Here is a 21,683-nt window from a genome sequence, read left to right on the forward strand (position 1 = left end):
GGCTTTTCCTCTGCAGTATTCCCCCACTTCGTTTTCACAAGTAAACGACAATTAGCAAATGTACATTATCTGACTGAGCCATAATTAGCAATAAAAAAAAGCGCTCATTCATACACACTGTTAAACTGCACACAGTGGAGAAAGTCAGTCACATTCCACAAAGGGCACTTCCAAGTCTTGTTCGCCAGCAACACAATTACTGTCAGGATCCTGATGTTTCAGAGTAAACTGTCTTAAAACTAACTGTTCCTTGTATTTTCCGAGGACTTCGTGATAGCTCTGCAAAGCAAACAGGCCTGCTAACCTCAGGCAATGTCAATTCCAAATCCCGTTCTCCAGGCATATTCCATAGATGTCTTTACAACAGAGGGAAATGTCTGAACATTTGGCAAATAAAGACAGCCTCCCCACATATAACTTGAACGCACTCCGAGTATGGAAGTAATGTTAGCGAGCGAATCTTATTCACATGCACACAGGTATTTGGTCCGAATGCAAGAGAAGGTTAACATTTTAGCACAGGGCCAGGACTTACCATTGCATCAGCTTTGTGCTTCAGCCTCTTGGCCTCTTCTATGTAGTATTCTGTCGGATGCTGTCTGAATTGGGGACAGAGAGTGGAAAAACAGAAAGCAGAGAAAAAGGGGGGGATAATTATCAATTTTACCTTCAGATCTATAGGATGCTATGAGTCCAAACATCGTGTTTTGGTAAGCCTGTTACAGTCTTATCAAACACACCTTACAATTATGATAATCACTAAATGAATGTTGTCTGCCTGTTCAGAAATACGCAGCAGCTGAACGCACAGATAAAATTAATTGATTTCTTTAAAAAATGTATGTTAGAATGACATTGAAAACTTACATTTTGAAATAAAAATCCACCAGAAGTTAGGTTACTATGAGGCCAAGTTTACTTCTTTGCTCCCATGGAAAGACAGTAGTTGAGGAACGGCAGGATATCACACAAGTACAATACCACAAACACATTCTGATTGAAACATACAGTAAACTCTGCAGTACCACACTGTCATCTTGGACCAAGAGAGCTTGCATTCGAGCTATTTGCTTACAAGACATACGGTCACCAAGGCTTCTACAGGTCTTGGGTCTCAATCATGACACACATTTCTGTGCACTGGGATAATCTATTCACCGTGCAAATGGCACACAGCCACCTGTACACTAACGAGTGAGTCATGCCCTCTCAAGATAAAGTCAGCTGCCTGCCCAGCACCTTGTCACAGAGGAATTTGCCGCTTGCCAAGAAACACATAAATCAAAACCCATCACTTGTTGGCAGGCATGAGACACCTCTCAGAGTTAAAAAGTACCTAATTTCCAGAGTAGCTTCCCTCAAGCCAAGAACTGTTGTAATGAGACCTTTGCTTTGTGGGGGGTGGAGTAAGTCCCAGGCATGAGAAGACAGTACAGGGCAGGTCTCAGACATCTCTTCCTCTCTCTTTCCTCCCAAAAGAAGGGCTCATTAGGAAGCAGAAGCCAGGGCGGCTGCAGGGCCAGGCTTGCCTGGTGTCTTCAGAAAGTACAGACAAGGGGTGTAAAACAACAACTTACTTTTCAAAGTTGAGTTGAGGTCTCCTTGACTTGGAGGTACCATTCGTCAAAGAAGGCACTGGGAAAGGATTTGTGACATCCCCTACAGATCCCTGAAAAACAGAGCAGAGATAAAGCTGGTTAGAGAGATACATCTAAATCAATTCCAAAGCCTGGCTTTCCTAAATTTCAAGAGAAAATATTTAGTTGTCCCAGGCACAGTTTACTCTCCAGGTTCTCACCATCTTCTTACCTTCTTCCCCAGCACCCCATCCAATAACAGAAATAGAAACTTGGCTTCTTACCTGACTGCTAGTAAGGCTTAATACCACTCAAACTTTTCCCAAGCATTGAGAAATTAAGTCACAGGTTTGCTTGCACAATGTTCTAAGACAGCAGTAAGGCTGCAAGCAGCACATTTTTCATGGCCACTAGCCAAGGCAGGAATGGGTAATATCCATTCACACTTATTCCAGCTTAACCACACAGCAACTGTTGATTCTCTGTTACTAACTCCATTATCAGGAAAAAGCAAGCAGTTAGAAGCCAGCTAATACAGTGTGCAGAATCTGGCCTAACACACACAACAACAGACTAGACCACACACCCCCAGCCACCAGAAAACAGGAATAGAATTGAATTTTCTAATAAAAAAATGCAAAGATCCAGCTGCAAGGATCATTAATAATTTTGTAAGCAAGCCACAAAACCTTATATCCAAGCTGCAGTCAAAACCACAGGTTGCTTGTTTCTTACTTTTAAGCAATCCACTCCTTTCTGTAAACACACTTATTTTTACACCAATATTGTACTTGCAGTCGCCTACAGTCAGAAACGGTTACTACCATAAACATGATTCTCTTGCCTTGGGTTTTTACACGGTCGTCCCTTTACACTATTGTTCACTGGTGAAATGAAAACAGCTGATGGAAAGTCAGCAGAGAAGTTACAATGCAGGCTTTCGGGCTAGCAACATATGGTCCCAGACAGCCATTAAAGGAGCAAAATTGCTTCAAAGAGCTTTCTTTGGTGGCTCATTTATCTTCCTTCCTTTTTAATATCCTCAGAGCATATTTCTAAAGACAATCACACAGCACTCATGAGTCACAGGAAACATCCCACCAGTTATAATGGATACCTACTTTGATGCCCTTTGGCAATTCAGTGTGATTTCTCTCCACTTTCTTGTGCTTGGAGAACAAAGGATCCTTGTGGTTGCTCTTGTTCCTGGCAGTGTTATCCATGGCAGGCAGCTCACCAGTCTCACTTCTGGGTCTCTTCTGGGCCATCTTGGTTGACTTTGGTGGAGGATGTGCAGGAGACATGGGTGGCAGAGGTGGCGGTAGCAGGATATCTCTCTTCTGGTTTTCAAGTAAAGCTTTTGGTGCTCTGGAGATGGGAAGCGAATTCAGCAATTGGGATGAATATGGTGTACATATAACGTAGGTTTTTTTTAAAAAAACTTAGTTACTTCATGTACCAATTCTGTTTAAATTTCTCTGGAAGTATAAGAGGACTTGTTAACATAAAGAATCAAACAAAAGCAAAATGAAACTTCAGGGATTTCATTGTGCATTAGATACCACATCCTCAGCTGCCAACACCACACAAGAAAGTTTCTTTTCAAGTAGGAGTAAGATTTGTCCTTGGAGTAAGGACTTGCAACCAGAATATCAGGATGTTGCAAAAAAGGCATCCCTCCAACACAGCCTCTTTTCACTGAAAATGGGAGAGGGGTAATAACAGCAACTAAAATCCCTGGGACAAATCACACAACAAGGCAAATGAATTGCAGCACTGACTCTCTCTCCCCATTATGCTAGAAGATATCTTCTATGGTCAGAAATACTCACCCTGACACTTGATCCTGTATATGCTTTGACCGAGTTTAACTGAGTTGTTCCTTTAAGACTTGCCAGCTCACCCACACAACACTTATAAAGTTGAGAGGATTCAGGTGAGAGAGACTTAAAATGCTGTGCTTTATAATGGCAGAGGCTATCACATTTAATAACACGGTGGCATATCAGTTTTGTGATTGTCCGGAGTTAGGATTACCAGGGAACTCTGGCAGCTTTAAGCAGCACCAGATAGCTCTAAACCTTGTTTCTCTACTGCTCACTTACATCGTTTTTATCCAGCTTCTCAAAGTTTCCAGGAAAACACCGAACAGTGGATCCCAACTCATGGATTGCAACATCAGAAGAGCAGGAAATTAAGTTAAACCCAGTGAGAAGACCGAAGCATGACATTGCACATCTTGCTTCATTCTGCTGTGCACAGGACAGTCCTCTCCTGCCTTCCACAACCCACTTTTCCCATGGTACAGTCCCTACTCGCTGCACACATGCTCCCCAGCTTCCCTACCTTGGTACAGCTCTCTCCCCAAAAACGCATCCTTATCCTTCCCACTCTGCAAGCCAGAACACGGCTAAAAGGGGTGCTCATTTTCACTGAGCAAAAGGGAGGAGTGAACCCCAGAATTAAAGCCCTTCTGTATCCCTTCATACAACTAAATGTTAGCCCCAAAGTCTCAGTGCTTTAAGAGCACGTCAATGTTTTCTCTGCAGAAAAGCAGTTTAGTCGTATTGTCAGGACACAAACCTCAACGCTACATACCAATCCAATACCTCCAATTCAAGCAACAAGCAAGCAGGAATTGATCGCAGTGCCCCGTGACTGATGCATGAGCCTCCCCTCTCAGGGACGCTGCCCATTTGAAGACATGCTCCTAGAAGCATTAGCTCTAGCAAAGAGCTAGCCAAAATGCTGGCAGTACACTGGTATGCAAATTATGGGTTAAGTTTCAGGAGACGTACCAGAAGCACTGCAAATGCTATGCTGAATAAATGAGAAATTCCTGGCCATGAAGGCCATCTGAAATTCCACAGTTTCATGATTCAAAAGGCATGCTGGCTGTGTGTCCATTAGGTCACATACAAAAAAGACAAAGACAACGAGATGATTTTAGTGGAAAAGGGAAAGGCTCCCTACCCTTACTCACCTATACATACAACTCTGTTTTCTGGATTGGGCTTTGTGCGTTTCACCCATATACAAATTTGGGCCAGTCACTGCAAAAAGCTTATTGGCTCTGCATCATGTTGGTTTAGTTAGAGAAAGGGGGAGCTGCACACCTATGTGCTTCTGAAGCATCCCAGTTTAGCAGCCTCACACGGCAGCAAGGGAAGAAACCAGAGTTCTGCAATGTCCATCACATCCACCTCTGTGTTGTCAAGCTGGGAGAAGACAGGTCCCACCTAGCACAGACACCGTGTGCACCAGCAGCCAGCCGATAAGTACAATTCAAAGCCTGTCACTGGTGACAGCAAAAGCAGCTGAGGGAGCAGACAGTATCAGCATTGACACATGATTTTTTTCTTTCATCAGAACCTGTCCAATTAAGAAAACAGCAACAATCACCAAGTCGAAATTTATGGACATTCAGTTACACTTAGCAGAATATCCTTTCCCAAGAGGCTGCCAGAACTCTCTCTGCTCAGTCATGGGAACGAGAGTCATGACTTCAGGGCTACACTTTCAGCTATTTCACCTGTTTGCGGCAAGAATCTGATCAAGCAACTCAACTTGTCTGCACCTCAGTTTCTCTGTGTGCAAAACGCGTTCACCTCATCTTCTCACCTTACAAAGGCTAAGAGCTTTAAATGCATGTGAAGTACCACGAATCTGACAAAAAGCTTTCTGCTGCTTCTCATGCAGTGAGAGCACAAACTTCCCCAAAATAAGTATGACAGCAGAACCCAGAATGAGGAAGACATGGGCAAAGAAAAAGAAGTTCATAGTATCATAGAATGGGTTGGGTTGGAAAGGACTTTTAAGGATCATTTAGTCCAACTCCCTTTTTAAAACCATTTTAAGGCTAATTCCATTTCTCATGAAAGCAGAAATAACTGATGCTTGAACTCTTAAGTCTTACTCACCTAGAATCACAGAATAGTTTGGGTTGAAAGGGACCTTTAAAGGTCATCTAGTCGACACTTTCCCCCTCTCCCCCCGGCAGGGACATCTTCAACCAGAGACATCTTCAACCATCTTCAACCTCTTGCCATCCCCTGAAACCCCTAAACTATCATGCAGAACAAGCACATGCTACTCCCCACAGAACAGCTGCCACCTCCCAGATCATCTAGGGCAATCATCTGCTGACAGATTACCACCATGGTAGTTTGCAGAAGGGAAAACGACTCCTGCATCCCGCAGGCAGGCAGTCTACCACACTGTTTGTAACTCAAGCAATGTAAAATTCTTTTGCACTGATTTGTTTCCTGCATCTGGTCTGAAAGACAGCAGTGCAAATGGTTGCCTACCAGCTTAGAAGGAAAAGCAGCATGGGCATAACTGGCAACTAAACTTCTTGCAGCATAAACAGATTTTTTGAGCTATGCGTAATACATGGATCAGAGCATGCAGCAACATAAGCTGCAGGATGGACAAGTTCATGTTTAAAATAGTAAAGTCTTCATTCCCATCTCAACTGTAGGAAATCAAGGCAAATGCAACAACATTCAACGCTTTTGCAGCACTGTAAACCAAGTATGGGAAGACAACAAGCCACTGAAACATCAGCTTATGCTTGAATGATTAGAACCATAATCCTCAGCGTTAAGAAGACAGAGGAAGATAGATAAGTGATACCCAACCTTCACATCTGCAACAAATAAAAAGGTGAATAAATTATATTCCCATAGCCACATGTTTGGTTCCCGGATGTAAAGACAAATCTGCAGCAGATTAAGTTTCAGAAGACACATTAAGTTATAAGCAAACTCACAAGCATAAGCACAGGAGATACAGTTCCTCGCCTTAACCTTTTTGAGAAAGACTCAGCTTTATGCATCTTTTTGCCATCCCACCACTGTATACTCACTTCAATTTATGGGAGTCTTTGTTAGCTGAAGACTGCAATGGTTTTGTTTCTTTTTCTGATTTCATTTTCTTCCTATCAATCTCCTTCTCCACTTCCCTCTAACAGGAAGAAAGGAAAAAAAAAAGAAAAAAAAGAAAATCACTCAGGTTTTGAATGTGCAGGTAAAGTACAGACAAACACATCTAAGTTTGACTGATTCTGGTTAAAAAAAAAAAAGAAAATATAAGATACTGGAACTGACAAAGTGGAAACCCAGAGCACAGCGGATATAGATTTCCGGCTCACTGACAAGTATCCTAAAATGACATTATCTACTTTTGCTTGGATAGATTAATTATTTTGTAGTTGCAGGGATGGAAACGCAAAACCTCTTGTTGCCAACAGTAATCAAAATTAAGGCACATCCATTGCTGAAAAATAGCATTTCATCTGTTCTGGATGGTTGTGGTTTTTTTTTTCTCCTACTCAGTATGAATTGTACAGAAATGTATTCAGATTCCTCCTGGCAAAGTCATGAACTGCAAGCAATTGTGTTTTGTGATAGGCCTTATGAAAGGGAAGGAAAAAACTGCATTCACAGGAGAGTTCGATCACTCAGATTTCCAAGATGCACAGGGGCTTTTGGTTTTAACAACAAGAATCTGATACCAGAAGAACAGGAACCATTAAGGCAGAGAGGTAATAAATAATACTTTTAAATTGCACTCGATAGATCTTAACAATACAAAGCATCCTCATCTGCTTACCTGAATCAAAAACTTCAGAATAATTTGCTACAAGCCAAGAAAATGTAAAAGAAACTACACTGATAAGTCAGCGTTACCCATAGTGTGCCTGGTGGCAGCCAAAAGCATTCCAGGACTTTCTGTCTCTCTCTCTCGAGTACATCCAGGTTTACGTCACTGTGGTGGTGCTCAGTGGGTTATGCTCAGCACAGAGTCTACCTCTGGCAGCGTGCTCAGGGCAAGCCTCAAGCACCTAGATCACGTCCTTAAACTGTTTCCCAGGTTGAGCTCCACAGTGCCGCAAAAGATGTCTGACAGCTGCACCTGACCAAACTGGCTGTGATGAAGCCTGAGCCTCCAAGGACACTGATGCATGCTGATATAATACAGATGTTGAGTCTCTTAGGAGGGTTTTCCTGCAATCAGATACTCAGGCTGCAAGGGAAGACACGTCTAGTATCAAATAGCTCCTCTCTTGGCTCTTTGAGACAACAGAAGCAGCAACAGATTTACTGCCTGTTCACCTTTCTCTTGCTGCTCTGCAGGAGGGGGACTGCCGGGGTCTCTCAAGTTTCTTCACCATTTTCCTGCTCTTCCCCACAACTATGGGAAGCTCAGAAAATGACAAGACTAAAGGAAACCCACGTGGGAACCAAGGTAATTCACCCACACATGCTAAGCCACCTGCTCTGTGAGGAGGACCAAAAAGTTACACAGGCACTGAAACGTCCACAGTGAATACCCATTCACCTTAACACCTGCAGCCAACTCTCTGTGCAGCTGAACCAGCTGGCTGGAAGTATATCCACAGTCCCCTTTGGCAGTTAGCTTTCAAAAACACTCATGAGCTACTACCATCGCAGTTAAATAAAGGTCTGTCTTGGAATTCAGGGGAAAGCAACTATTATAGCTGAAGGACTCTACAAATCCCCTTAGTGGATACACGCATCTTTTAAGCATTAGCATTGCTGCTAGCACCACAGCAGCTCCAGGAAAACCAAAGACATTTTCTACATATTTATCCAAGTGCTGAGATCCAAAGCAGGGTTTAGTGATGGTTGTTACTATCAGTGAACCTGGTTCAGTCAAAAGTCTGCATTTATGGAAAAGTAAAAGGCACGGGGCTGCTGCCATCACCCCTAGTAATAACACAGTTTACATCTGCAGAATTCAGTCCTCTTTGCATAAGCAAGCCTTCACAACTGTTTCATGGAAATAAATAATTCCACACAGGAAAAGACTACGCTACTCAGACTGTGGTTGCGTGACTAAAGGCAGCAGAAGGTGCATACATGGACAAAACCAAAAACCACAGACCAGGGTGGCCTGGGTCAATTGTCCCTGTGGGCACCCCCACAAACTGCAGGCAAGGTGCTCTCCCACAACAGACACTCAATGGGTAGCACAGATGACTCCACAGTCTGGAAGGTGCTTCAGATACTATGCTGCTTTTGAAGGAGTTGCAGGGGGAGGGGGAACTGCAGCCCTACAAAGCTCTGCTTGGGCTGAAAGCAGAGAAACCCACAAATGCTCCCAGCAGGCTGCCCAGCTGCATGCTGTGACACAGCCTGCTGCCCAAAGGTCCTCTCTGACATAGGAGGGCTGAGGTTTTGGTGTCTGAGAAAATTAGTACTTCAAGAAAACACAGAAAAAAAATGTTTTAAACCACCAAAGCATTTGTTAGACAGCTTACAAGGCTTTTCATTTGCTCAGCAGGGGATTTGTGATCAACAAGAAACATCTGTGGAAAGTTTTGGTACGCATTCCCTTTAGAAGTTTGATAGCACCTTTATAGGAGGAGCATAATGGGTGCACTCCCAACCTATGAAACAGAAATGAACTCTCCACACGGGTTTTTCAAACACCACCTTGGCCCTTGTACAAACCCACCTCCCCCTCCACCCCTCACCTTCCTCTTTTGAAGCAACTTGTCAGGAGTGTCTGTGGTTTTCCTCTCCAAGTCCTGCTTCCTTGCACCAGGATGTTCCTTGGCCTCTGCTCTCTTCTGGTGACTGTCTTTCCCAGGGGGCTGGGGGACTCTTGACAGGAGAGGGAGATGTATTTTCACCATGAGGGACTGAGGGGCAGGAGAGTCCCTCACTGGTGAGAGCAACTTCTTCTCCCTGATAGGCAAGGGAAGTTTCTCCTTGTGAAAATCCTCTCTGGCCACGACAGCAGGCCTGTGGCCACTAGTCCTGGTGGGGGTTGTGCCCTGGCCTTGAGGAAGGGGACTGAGAACAAGATGCTCCTGGGCACTGCCATGCGAAACGTCTCTTACGAGCTTGGGGTCCAAGGAGGGTTTGGCATTGGCCTGGTGGGAGCTCTTGTGCTTTCTGTTCTCAGGGGGCTCTTGCAGTGCCGGCTTCAGGTCATTTCTGTCATTGGATTTTGGCTTCCCTTTCGTTTTGACTTTTGGCTTGTCTCTGGAAGACTGGTCTCTGACGTCAAAAGGACCAGGGCCACTCTCCACCTTCAGGCCTCCCTTGGGCCCCTCGTGCACCGGGGCCTTGCCAGGCCTTTTGATACCCACAGTCTGCCTGAGCGAGGGCTCCTCGGTGCGCACAGGAGACTTCTGGCAGTTGTGTTTGGTTGGAAGATGAGTGTCCTGAGGAGCCCTGGCTGCTCGGCCGGAGCTTTTGTGATGAGGCTCCCTCGGCTCAGCGTGCTGGTGGGAAGAATTGCTGCTGATGCCATCGCCCTGCTCCTGGCCCTCCTCACATCCATCCCCATGGGCGATTTCGCTGAGACTTTCGGTTGGCACTGCTGGTGGGTTCACCTTGGTCAGCCAGTTGTCGAGCTGCCACTTATTAGAAGTTGGTGGGTCAGGCTGCAGACAAAAAGAGAAAAGAAGGATGCAACACTGATGCCTTTATGGGCTATTTCCATCCTAGCACTGCTTATCAGAACCCAGTAAAATTTCCTCCTTATTGTTAAAAAAGGCGTGAAAGTGAAAGACCGTGAGACAGTGAGGATGCTCTAGTATGTGCACATGAACACTCACTTCAGGAACACAGACCTCGTTTTTGCACAGGATCAAATATGTTGCACAGCACTCCTGGTTCTCTGCTAGCCCTACCTGTCATCCAGTAAGAGAGTAGTCTACATGAAAGCTTCATCTTGGTTTGCCACTAACCAACATTGTTGCACAATCAGACAACGTCTAAAAAAAGCAGCAATTGTAAAAACGGTTTAGGTGCTGTCCTCACAATGCTTTTGGAAAGTTATTTGCACACAGCAAAACGGACAAGGGGCTGTGCCAGCTATCACATCTCATTGAAGTTTGACAGGTAGGCTGTCAGGCTCCTGTGGTTTAACCAAAAGAAAACCATTTACCATAAGAAATTGTATGGCTACCGCATCAAGTCCAGCCTCTTCTGAGTCCTCTGCCTACACAACTTAACACTTGCTTCCCTCTGGGTCAAGCAAGGCATGAGCAATGACCAAGGTCTGAAGGCCTCTGGAGTCACAGTTTAGGGCTGGGCTGGCCACTAAATGAATGACAGATGTTTTCTATTAACCCCTCTCCCTTCCCAGAAGAGAGAAAGGAGAGAGGATAAGGGAGAAAGACTTACGGCTTGAAAAAAAACCCTAAACCAGCTTTAATGAAATATTAACAATAAAAAGAAAATATAATAATATTAATAAGAAAATAATGAAATATATACAAATATATATAAACCCAATATCGAGCTCCCAGGATGACAATCACGTCACCAGCCAGCACTGGGGAAATCCCAGACTGGACTCAGCAGCAGACAGGAACTGGGTGCAGGAACACACAGATCAGGATCAAAGGCAGAACAGACAGAGTCCTCCTCCGACTCCAGCCACTGAAGAAAAGGGAACTTGAGCCCTTGCTCCCTCAGCTTTATAATGAGCATGAGGCAGATGGGATGGAATACCCCGCTGGTCAGTTTTGGGTCATCTGTCCTGTCCGCTCCTGCCCGCTCTTCTGCTTCCAACTCGGTACATAACAAAGTTAGCTAACCCTGGTTGATACAGAGATAAGTATAAGCAAAAGCCTCTCGGCATACTATTCCTTGGTACTAACTATAAGCATCAGACTTTTTGATTGCCAGAAGCAGACACTGTCTGAAAAACATACCATTAATTTCAGAGAGTGCATTCAGTTAGACCAGACTAAACTGAAAAGGAAAATTATTGAAAAGGAACATTAGTTTTGTTCTATCTCAAACCAGGACACACGGTCAGATAACGTAATGTGGTCGCTACAAGCCCTGCTTAACCTAACAGGAGTCTGACAAATTACGAGAAAAAGACCAGAGAGATGATCAGAGGGCTGGAGCACCTCTCCTATGAAGACAGGCTGAGAGAGGTGAGGTTGTTCAGCCTGGAGAAAAGAAAGCTCTGGGGAGACCTTATAGCAGCCTTTCAGTATCTAAAGGGGGCCTACAAGAAAGACGGGGAGGAACTTTTTAGGAGGGCATGTAGCGATAGGATGAAGGGGAATGGCTTTAAACTGGAAGAAGTTAGATTTAGATTAGATATTAGGAATAAAGTTTTCACTTTGAGGGTGGAAGGCACTGGAACAGGTTGCCCAGATAAGTCGTGGAAGCTCCATCCCTGGAGGTGTTCAAGGCCAGGGTGGATGGGGCTTTGAGCAACCTGGTCTAGTGGGAGGTGTCCCTGCCTATGGCAGGTGGATTGGAACTAGATGATCTTCAAGGTCCCTTCCAACCTAAGCCATTCTATGATTCTATGAAAAGCAAACCCAACTAACCCTAAAAAAAGACAACAGAAACTGCAAAGCAGGAGCATTATTCTCTGGGGCCTGTTCTGAAAACACCACGTATGGGTCAGCATCACTTAAATGTGTAGCTCATTATTTGGGCACCATCATGGCACAGTTACACTCCTGCCCTTACCGATTCTCCCCAGTCACAACTCTCCCTTCTCAGAAGTCCCACAACTCTTCCCCAAAAAGAGAAAGCCTGAAAGGTTTTCCAAGACTAATGAATCTCTTCTACCACAATTTTCTTCTCTATCCAGACTCAACTCACTGTAGAACATGTGGATAAACAAAACATGTCTTCAACTGTGTTTCAGAGAGTCAATCTAGAAACCTGGTTTAAAAACCAGTTTGGTTTTACCGTGGGGTCGTAAGAAAAATTAAACCACAAATTCCATTACAGTTTTCAGACAACACAAATCAGCTTTGTTTTCATTAGAATTTTAACTCATTAGCCACCAAAGAGCATTTTTTTTTAATTTAAACACTATAAAAACGTGGCCAAAATACTTAGCAAACTTCAGTTCATAATGTAGGTAGCTAGCAGACAGTGGCATACTCTGATGCTTTTCTAGCACCTTCTACCATTGGTTACCTTGTTTGTGATCTACACCATCATACGGGCTTTCCTTAGGTATTCCAAACACAAAGAATAGTAAGAGACTTCAAAAAAAAAAAAAAAAAAAAAAGAGGAACTATTGCCTATAGGTCTTAAAGTCTGTGCTTTTGCATGTGAAGAACTGACTATAAACAAATGGGCCATGTGCAATAATTTGCTCCTTGAGCACCATGGATGAACAGTTTGCTGAATAAAAAAGGATAAGATGGTCAATGGCAAATAGCTAGGATTTCACTAAAGCGAGAAGGATCTTGCAATTCAGTATTTTCAAAACAAAGCAGGCAGGATTGGGTAAAAGAGTAGAAGTATAATATCTGTTTCCTTCCAAAGACAACCGCATTGCAGAAGGCAAACTCCGTAACTGAACTGCTGGAAGGTGAAGTGTATTAGATATGAGAAGAAAAGCTATGCCTTCTCAAAACTTGTTTTCTGCACATAAAATTCTCCCTTTCATGTGCTTCTAAGGCAAAAGAAAGGCTCTTCTTCACATATCAGGAAATTGGTCTCACCCTCAACCAGCCCACAGCCTCAGCACTCAGAAAACCTGCATGGGCAGAGGTGCACCCCAAACATCCCAGACAAGCCGTGCTTCTCATCTGTGCCTTACTTGTGTCTCCCCAGCGATGACACTAATTCCTCCAGGAGTGCTAGACAACGATGCCAAAGTAGAAGGGGGAACACTTCAAGGTTAGGCACGTAAAAGTCTAATTATGCTGTTACTAAGGATTATTTAATTGACAAACTCTAGAAGGGAAGCAAAGGGCAAAAAAGTCTGATGATGAAGCAAAGATGTCAAGGGGACACATGAATGATGACGTTATTTCAGGTCTCCTGTCCTGACTGCATTCAGGCAGCAGAGAGTCTGAAGCAAGAGGCTGTATTAAGCAGCCTCTACATTTTATTTTAATATTCACCTCAGGCGCTGACGCTCTCGCAGGGTCGTTTGCTTCACTGTCACTGGAGGTGCTCTCTGAGGTGGTCTCCGAGTCTGAAGAGCTGTCTGAGTCACTGGTGCTCCCTGACTCCGAGCTGCTGGAATGTGCTGATGCCACACTCTTGGGCTGGGACTGTAGGGCACTGCTAGACCACCATGAGATAAAATTAGAAAGCAGCATGGGCGAAGGTTACTTATTATATTGACACAGCAAGATTCAAAAGTAAAACTGAAACCCCATGTTTTGGCAGTGAGCGGAGATGGGAGAAGGCCAAAGGAATACATTGCCATACCCAAAAGATAAAGCACCGGAATAAAAAACCTCTGGAAATAATAAAACCTTCAACTCCAACCCAGTCAGACAAATACATAAGCAGGACATCACTGCTACACTATGAAGCAGCATTTAGCCAACCAAAGTTTAAAAAACAACTGAAACTGACAAGTGCTTTTCTGAAAGCCCCAACCCTCAAAAGAAAAACTTCCAATAAAGGCTAACAAGATGGAAACACACATTCCAGGATGGTTTCTCTTTTTTGTATTCTCCCCTTCACCTTTTCACTTCATCTGTGTTACTTGGTCAAGGTGCTGTAACTGTTTCGTTAACAGCCATGTCAAGCAGCGGCTTTTTTTCAACACCCTCCCCTACTCAAAAGTGTTTTCCTCCAGCACTGACAATGGGAATGAATAGAAGTGAGGGAGAGCCACGACTTTGATGCACAGCTTCTTTTTGCTTTGAAATGGGCTTACAAAATCAAAATGTTGGGGTTTTTTTATTTTTTTTACTTTGAAAACTGTTTCCCATATCAGCATCAACACGTTTGTATTACTTGGAGGCAAGCTCCTTGCTGATCCAGACTGATATCAAGAGAACACTCTATTTCAAGAGCTTGCAGAGACGCAGAAATCATGCCAAGAATCGGCATGCCCTTCTGCATGTCTGACTTTGTCGACCATTACCCTGTGCTTGAAGAATACAGATATCAAGCCAAAAATGTCTCTCAGTGCTCTCCTGTAGGAAAAATTCTGGGCTTCTCCACCTTTCTTCCTCTAATGCTGGCATGTGGCTGTTGAGTCTACCTTGAATATTGCTTCTGACTAACAATACATGGCAGGAGCTGCTTACAATCAGCTGCCTTATCAGGGAGCTGAAACAGCCTCAATGAGTCTACTTAACCGTTTCCTGTTCTTCACTCACTTGGCTGTTTTGGGCCTCCTTCCAAACTAAAACTGGATTCACATCCATCACTACTACAACTGAAAATCCCATTAGCTCCAGCGTGATCTACATACACAGTGGTGGACGGGAAGAGGAGAAAAAAAAAGAGAACAGCTGGGGAAATAAAATTATGGTTCACAGGCAAAATCCAGCATGACTGGATTACTCAGTTCCAATTGGAGCTTTCTGTAAAACCCCCCACAAGCCAATTTTCAAAAGCAGCTTCAGGCAGCTAGAAACAAAAGCCTGTGTCTACAAGAGAAACCAGGAACCCTTACCTATCTACCCCATATACAAAAAGTAGTTTTGGTTTTCCTCCTTATTTGGTCTAGCTAGTAATTTGGGAACAAACCTGTACCTTGGAGGAGCAAGTGAAGAAGGTGGCTTTTCAACAACCTGTTTTGTTCACAAAAACAAAGAGGAGAGGGGGAGGAAAGGTTAGCGTAAGGAACTCGGAACAACGCAACAAGTTGTGGTGATTTAAAGGGATGTCTGTGTGCCTAGTGTATAAAACATCTAAAACTGACTTGGTCGTCACCACTCTCTTCACTATCACTGAGCTGCAGGTCGTCCTGGAGCATTCTGAAAGACAACCAGAAGATAAATATCAGCCAAGGCAGACACATTTTCAAGCAGCAGACACTGAAAAAGACTTGGTTTGCACTTGCCAAAACAAACCAACCTCCCACATCCTTTTTGAACATTTGGCATGCTCAATCTGCTAAACCCTCTCACTACCCGAATGAATGATAAAATCATAACACAACCTCAACATTTTACTGTGCAATTGGAGGTCAGTGTCATCGGCTGCCATCTACAGGCAACTGAGACAAAGTTCTACGAGGGCGGTGCTCCTCAACAACGGTTACCTAGCACACTAACACAGCGAAGAAAAGTTACCTAGGCACTAAGACCGCAAGGTGGCGTGGAAGAAAGCTGATCCTTGTACAGCAAGAAATTAGCACGCTATTAGCCTCCACTGGCTCCCCAAGGGGCAGAAAGCATCGTCTTTGCACCAGAAACTGTGCGTGTTCACACTCTGAGGGCCTGTGAATATTTCTTCTGTCACAGGAGTTCTCTTTTTGCTGCTGAAGTTTCCTATCGCACATACATAAGTAAATGCCAAGGTCAAGCCTTTCTCCTATTTCTTCTCTACACAATGAACTTCACACTTGTGCACATCTCAGCAGTAACCATAACATTGAGCAGTTCAGATACTCAAAGTGGTTTACGAGTTGGGAGGCACAAACTCTTTTTTACTATTGCTAGAGTAGAGAGCAGGCTGCCCACAAATGTTTCCAAAAAGCCTAATTTAGTCCTCTACCTGCAGGTGCTAACTACTGCTGGCAATTTCAATGCATTACCGAGGTCCTTAAAAGGCTGGAAGGGAAGGATTTGTGGGGAAGGACCCAAAGTTCTCCCAAACTGTTATCCCCCACTTTGGCAATCATGCAGGCACCCCCAAAAGGAGTTGGAAAGCAGACGGGCAAAACTCTTGTTATTCAAGTGTACGGTGGTTCAAATCTTGAAACTAGCTGGAGACTGACTCCTCAACCCAGAGAGTTACACAAGTGTCCAAAAACTGGATAAAACGCTTAGGAACTGAGACAGGGGTTCTAATCAATCAGGTCAAAACTCTGCTTATTTCAGCCTCATTTCAATCTAAGGGCTCTCTGTGAGAAATAAGAAAAATAAGCCTCCAACCCTTCATGACAACACATTTTATAGCATGAAAACAAATATGAAAGATCCCCAGTGAACCACATCACCTTGGAAAAGTGGGGAGAGAGTGTTCCTGGTGCTTGTTAGGAGAAGGAAAACTACAGAAACCTTCACACTCTTTTAAGCCTTCATTTCAAATTATGAACAAAGCGAAAAAGATTTATGGCCCTGTGGGTCACCTCTAATGACCCTGAGCAGTTTGCTTTTATGATTCCATGACAAAAGAGGAGTAAAAACTTTGAATAAAAAAGTGATTCCCTTATTTAAGTACTATCCCCACTACCTAGATAAATTCTTTTACACTCATACCAAAGCAGTTGACATGCATGGAGATACTTTCATTGGAATAGGACCGTGTTTACGGTTGAAGCTGGCACGATCTCAAAACAAATAATTCCACAAACCAGAAGGGACGAATCTACTCTTGCCCATGGAGCAGGACAGCATGAAGAAACCCCAAAGGTCTCCTTGTCTACCAGTACGGAGCCAACCCCTCCTGCATAGGTGACACCTCCTGCAAAGGTACTGACCCCACAGTCCCCAAGTACCTCTCTCTGATGCAGAAGAGGCTCTCAGTGCCACAAAGGCGCTGTCTGATTACACTCATGATGACCTACGCGCTTTCTTTGTTCAGGCATTTTGCCTTTGCCATTCCCCTGTGACTATCCTCCTCCATCTCCCAGCCTCCACTGCCTCAGTTCCTCACACACCTTCTCAGTGGAAGTCACCTCTTCCCTCTTCTTTAGAGTAAACACTGACAGGAATCACTATGAGACACCACCTTGGAAAATGAGGCCCCCGAATTTCCTACAGAAGGCAAATGGCATGCAGTCTGCAGCAATCCTGCCTGTGCCAACTTTGCACGTGGGCTAGAGCTGAAGCTCACCGCTAGTCCACTGAGGCATAAATAGGAAAAAAGGAAGGGTAGCAATAATACAGCCACTCTCCACACTTCTGGGCAGTTTGGCAAATGTCTGTTGGCATCTCAATGAATTGTTTTTTTTTTTTCCCCCCAATCCATTAGAGAAAGTAATCCTTCAAAGGTGATAATGAACAAACTTCCAGGGATGCTAAAAAGTTCTGAAAATGTTTTCATTTTTTCTTTTGCCTTAAGAATTGTGGACTACAGATGCATTTCTTTTAGAGGTTAAGAGAATAATGCAAGGAAACTCTATCTAGATCTTTTAAATCTGATTTAACTGTTTGTAATAAAAAGGATCACCTTTTTCACCTGAGCTGCTGGTAAATAAAACAAATCAGCATAAAAGAACATTGCAACTACTTAAGTTCAATTTAGGATCAAGGAAGGAAGAACACTAAAACTTTAAATGAGTCATACTTCTACAAGGATAGACAAAACCAGTTTCCCCAAAACAAGGTTTCAACAAATTGTTAAATAGCCTAGTTAAAGAAAATAAATCTGCTTTAATAATTTTAATGCTTTAATTAGCTCAGGAGTTAATAGATGCCGAGTTTTCATTCGCAGGACCTGTTCATTTGCAGCTTATAGACACACCATCAATCTCCCTGTAAAGCTATTTAAAAAGAGCTCTTTTAGCGAGAAGCAGCACTAAAATTAACATCACTTGCCAAACAACCCCACTGAAAGCACAGGCTGGTCCCTCTCTGCCAGCCAGGTTAAAGATGCATCACCAAGAATGAGCTTGGCATCTCCCCTTTTAAAAGAAGGGCTGCTTCCATTCCAGTGTAGCCAGGTGCTAACTTCGGGGCTCTATTCAAGAATGAAAGCCATCTGGGAAACCCTTGCATGCTCTGTAAAGCTGAATGCTTAATTTGGGCACACAGAGGCACTGGGATTTCAACTTCTAATTAACCAGCACAAACGCTGTTTGTTTTCAGCCAGCTACACTTTGTAATGCAAGCTACTCTAGGCAGCTGAATTTTCAGACAGTCACGTGTGCGTTAAACAGCAAAGAAAACAAGCCCTGTTGTGCAAATGAAACCAAAAACAAAACAAAAAAGAAGGGACGCATGAGTTCGAGGGAAAGATGTAGAGGAAGTTCTTGGGCAAATCTTGCTTAATTCCATTTGGGACGTAAACCTAAACCACCCTGTTCCTCCTGCTTCAACTGCCGTCGTCGATTGTGGGTATGCATGTCCCTGGGCAGATGAGTGCTGGCTCTGAAGTACCCAGAAGGACGCCGAGCAGAGAGGGGATGTTGGCTAAGGACAGAGCTATGTACCATGCCATATTTACAATTCTGGACCTTTGGGCTAAGAAAGGAGTATTTTCAGATTCTTGATTACAGTGAAAGCCTCTTCTCTCTCTGCCACCTGGAAAACTGACTACAGTTCTAGGGGGATTTTTACAAGCAGCTGAGAATAGTTGAAATAAAGATGATGGTTGTAGGGTAGCTGAGGAGGAAGGCAGAGCCTGCTGCAGTTGAAACTAGTATTTTTAATACTGCAGTGAAAATTGCCAGAAATTGTTCAGGAGGAGCAAGCTGGGGTGGAAGAAGGAGGAGTAAAATAAAGAATGGATTAAGGGAGTAGCTGATTGCTCCCAGTGAGGGCGGGCTCCTCTGCATGATGCTGGAACAGTATAAAAAGGGTTGTTTTACAGATCTTACAGAGATTGAATGCAAAATTCTACAATCTCAAACAAGATGGAGAGATGCTCTTCCTCTTAGTTGTGACTAGCCCAGTTTGGGGGTTTTTTAATTAAATTGTTCACGATAAGGAAAAGGAAAACAAATGGAGTAAGCTTTGTGGTCTGTAGTTTGCAGCCTTCCATGGAACATGAGATCTTTATATATCACATGGACTGATAAGCATTTAATGGTTCAGCAATTGCCTTGCCCAGGGACGCCTTAGCTTTCCAGACATGGAAAGATTTCTATTTGTTACTCAGGGCTATCAATGCTGCCAATTTGGCCAGGTTAATCCTGAAAGACTAATGTCAGCCCACACAAAACTACCTTCAAGCAATTTCTGTAATTAACCTAATTAATAGATAATTATTAACCTAATTAATTATTAACCTACAAGGACAGTACCAAGTTATTTTATCCACCAACTTAAAATTTTCTATTGGACCGATTCATTTATTAGTTGGCACTCCTTCCTAGCCTTGTAAAGCTTTTGCAGTGATTACGCATAAACATCTTAGACTGAGACTCAAATTCTAAGAAGCTTTCTTCTGAAAGAAAACGTAACATGATAGGAAAAAGAATAACTAGATAAAGAAAAGTAGAAATATATTTAAAATACTATTTAAAAAAGCTCTAGAAACTTCATCTTCACCCCACTTTGCAACAGGCTAACATTCTTAGAATATAAATAGAGGTTTTTAGAAAGTCAACATTTAAGTTTTTGCCTGTTTGTTTGCTTTTAAAAATGAAAACAGAATTAAGACAACACTTTTTAGAAAACTTTTCCTTGCACAATTGCAGAAAGTTCTATCATACAATTGCTTTAAAATTTCACCCCTAGTTTTCACAGTTTTGGTAGCTGTAGCTTTACGAGCCCCCACAAGCTTCAAAATTATATGCAGAACAGATCAGATTCATTTTGTATCCCTTATCGTTTATGTCAGTTTAATAAATTATTAGTAGTTTGAATAGCACTAAGTGTGACAAGATATTATGTAGCCACAGCTACATAATATTAAATAATATTAGAAGAGAAAAAAACCTTAAATCAGGTACATTAATGGTTGGGTTTCTTTTCTTCAGCTTTGTTTTGTTTTTAACACAGTCATTATAATCATGAAACAGTAATGTTTCTGTTGGTGAAAATTCCCTGCATTGAAATTTTCTGAGAAAAATCAGACTGGTAAAGCCTTAATCTTCAGAATCATCAAGTAAGCCAAACTGTAATTCATTCCAGGGTCATTTAAATAACTGCACAGTAGAGATGGGAACTGAGTCTGGTTACTTACGATGTTCTCGGCTGAGAAATAGGCAACGTTTTTGAAGGTGCTTCATACTGTTCTGTAAATCAAAAATGAATCAGTTGCTTTTATTTGCCTCACACTAAAGTAGGTATTTTAACCTATGGTCTCTGAGCATCAGATTAGAAAGTCACCTTCTTCCAGAATGCAATTGTTTGCCATTAAGATTATTCATCACTCCAAACAGGGTTTCCTAACGAAATACTGCTTGCTCTCTGTTGAACTGCTGTCTTAGTTTCTAGGTAATGAGTGTATGCAATTTCCTAAGCATTTTCTAAATTCATCACTGTTCAACGTTGAATTAAATTCCTTAATCAATGTAAACATTTGATGTTCACTTCAACGTATAGCACACAACACACAACTATGTCAATACACACATTAAGTGCGTTTTCTTTGGATTTCTACTTACTCTGATTCTGTGCTACAGATCCAACATGCTGTGATTCCTAGAAAGAAAGGACAAAGTGCAAATTAAGAATAAAATAAATCAGCTCTCTCAATAGCAGCATATTGGTTACGTACTGTAATAAATACTTTGACTAACTTGTCAAAGTATGACTTTGAAGTGTCCAATAGTCTAAGCTGGCCTGACATAGCTTAAGATGGACAGAGAAGTGATACGTGCTACTGCCACCAAAAATGCGTTCCTAGCACATCAGTGGTATGTGCATTTTTGAAGAAATATTAAAAAAAAAATTATAAGAGCTGCCAAACACTTCTGTTTAACACAGTCAGCAAGTATTTTTGTTGGCAATAAAGATGAAATGGTTTTTATGCGGCAACAGAGATGAGATGCTTAAAATGTTTCGGAAAAGCAGTCACATTTCAAGCCCACAATTGTAACAAATGTGTAAGTCATTGAAATATTAATTCATTCATCCCCCTCTGGCTCAAACGTCTTTCAACTCTAAAAATACAAATCTTGCTTAAAAAAATAAAAAAGAGGAAAGACAGTTACACTACCATAAAGCCCACTCAAAAACAATTACTCAGAAGCACAATCTGATCTAATTCTCAGTAAAATGATACATTGCAAGCAGCTGTTATACAACTCAAGATCCATTGTGCTTTAATTTATCTGACTTCTAAAGATAATATCTCCTAACAGCCTTTATCTATGAAAGAGGGACAAAATCAGATGAAAACACATGCAAGAGCCGGAAAGAGTTCCTCTAATTTATCAAAAACCCTGGCAAAAAGAGGGTGTTTTACCTTTGTTGGGAATGGAAATTTGGAAGGCTCTGCTGTACTAGGCGTATGAATAGCTGTCAGGGGAGGTGGCCATGAGTGGGTCATTTCCTGGAAAGAGATTGAGAGAAGCGGCTTGCAGTATTTTTTGCTGATACACACAGGT

At 42.7% G+C, this 21,683-nt stretch overlaps 1 protein-coding gene across 1 annotated transcript in view; it reads right to left on the minus strand.

Moving 5' to 3' along the window:
* The window catches only part of AFF1 (ALF transcription elongation factor 1), a 94,006-nt gene that overhangs the window by 10,462 nt on the left and 61,861 nt on the right, over window positions 1–21,683 (minus strand). The window contains exons 5-15 of the mRNA XM_082481998.1: window positions 21,542–21,628; window positions 20,739–20,775; window positions 20,315–20,366; window positions 15,219–15,273; window positions 15,050–15,087; window positions 13,453–13,615; window positions 9,079–9,996; window positions 6,445–6,542; window positions 2,699–2,945; window positions 1,578–1,669; window positions 536–599 (exon numbers count right to left, since the gene is read on the minus strand). Of these exons, the coding sequence (XP_082338124.1) occupies window positions 536–599; window positions 1,578–1,669; window positions 2,699–2,945; window positions 6,445–6,542; window positions 9,079–9,996; window positions 13,453–13,615; window positions 15,050–15,087; window positions 15,219–15,273; window positions 20,315–20,366; window positions 20,739–20,775; window positions 21,542–21,628 (1,851 nt within the window). The remainder of the gene's footprint in view (window positions 1–535; window positions 600–1,577; window positions 1,670–2,698; window positions 2,946–6,444; window positions 6,543–9,078; window positions 9,997–13,452; window positions 13,616–15,049; window positions 15,088–15,218; window positions 15,274–20,314; window positions 20,367–20,738; window positions 20,776–21,541; window positions 21,629–21,683) is intronic.

The sequence above is a fragment of the Vanellus vanellus genome, assembly GCF_965231255.1.
Source record: "Vanellus vanellus genome assembly, chromosome: 4".
Lineage (NCBI taxonomy): Eukaryota > Metazoa > Chordata > Aves > Charadriiformes > Charadriidae > Vanellus > Vanellus vanellus.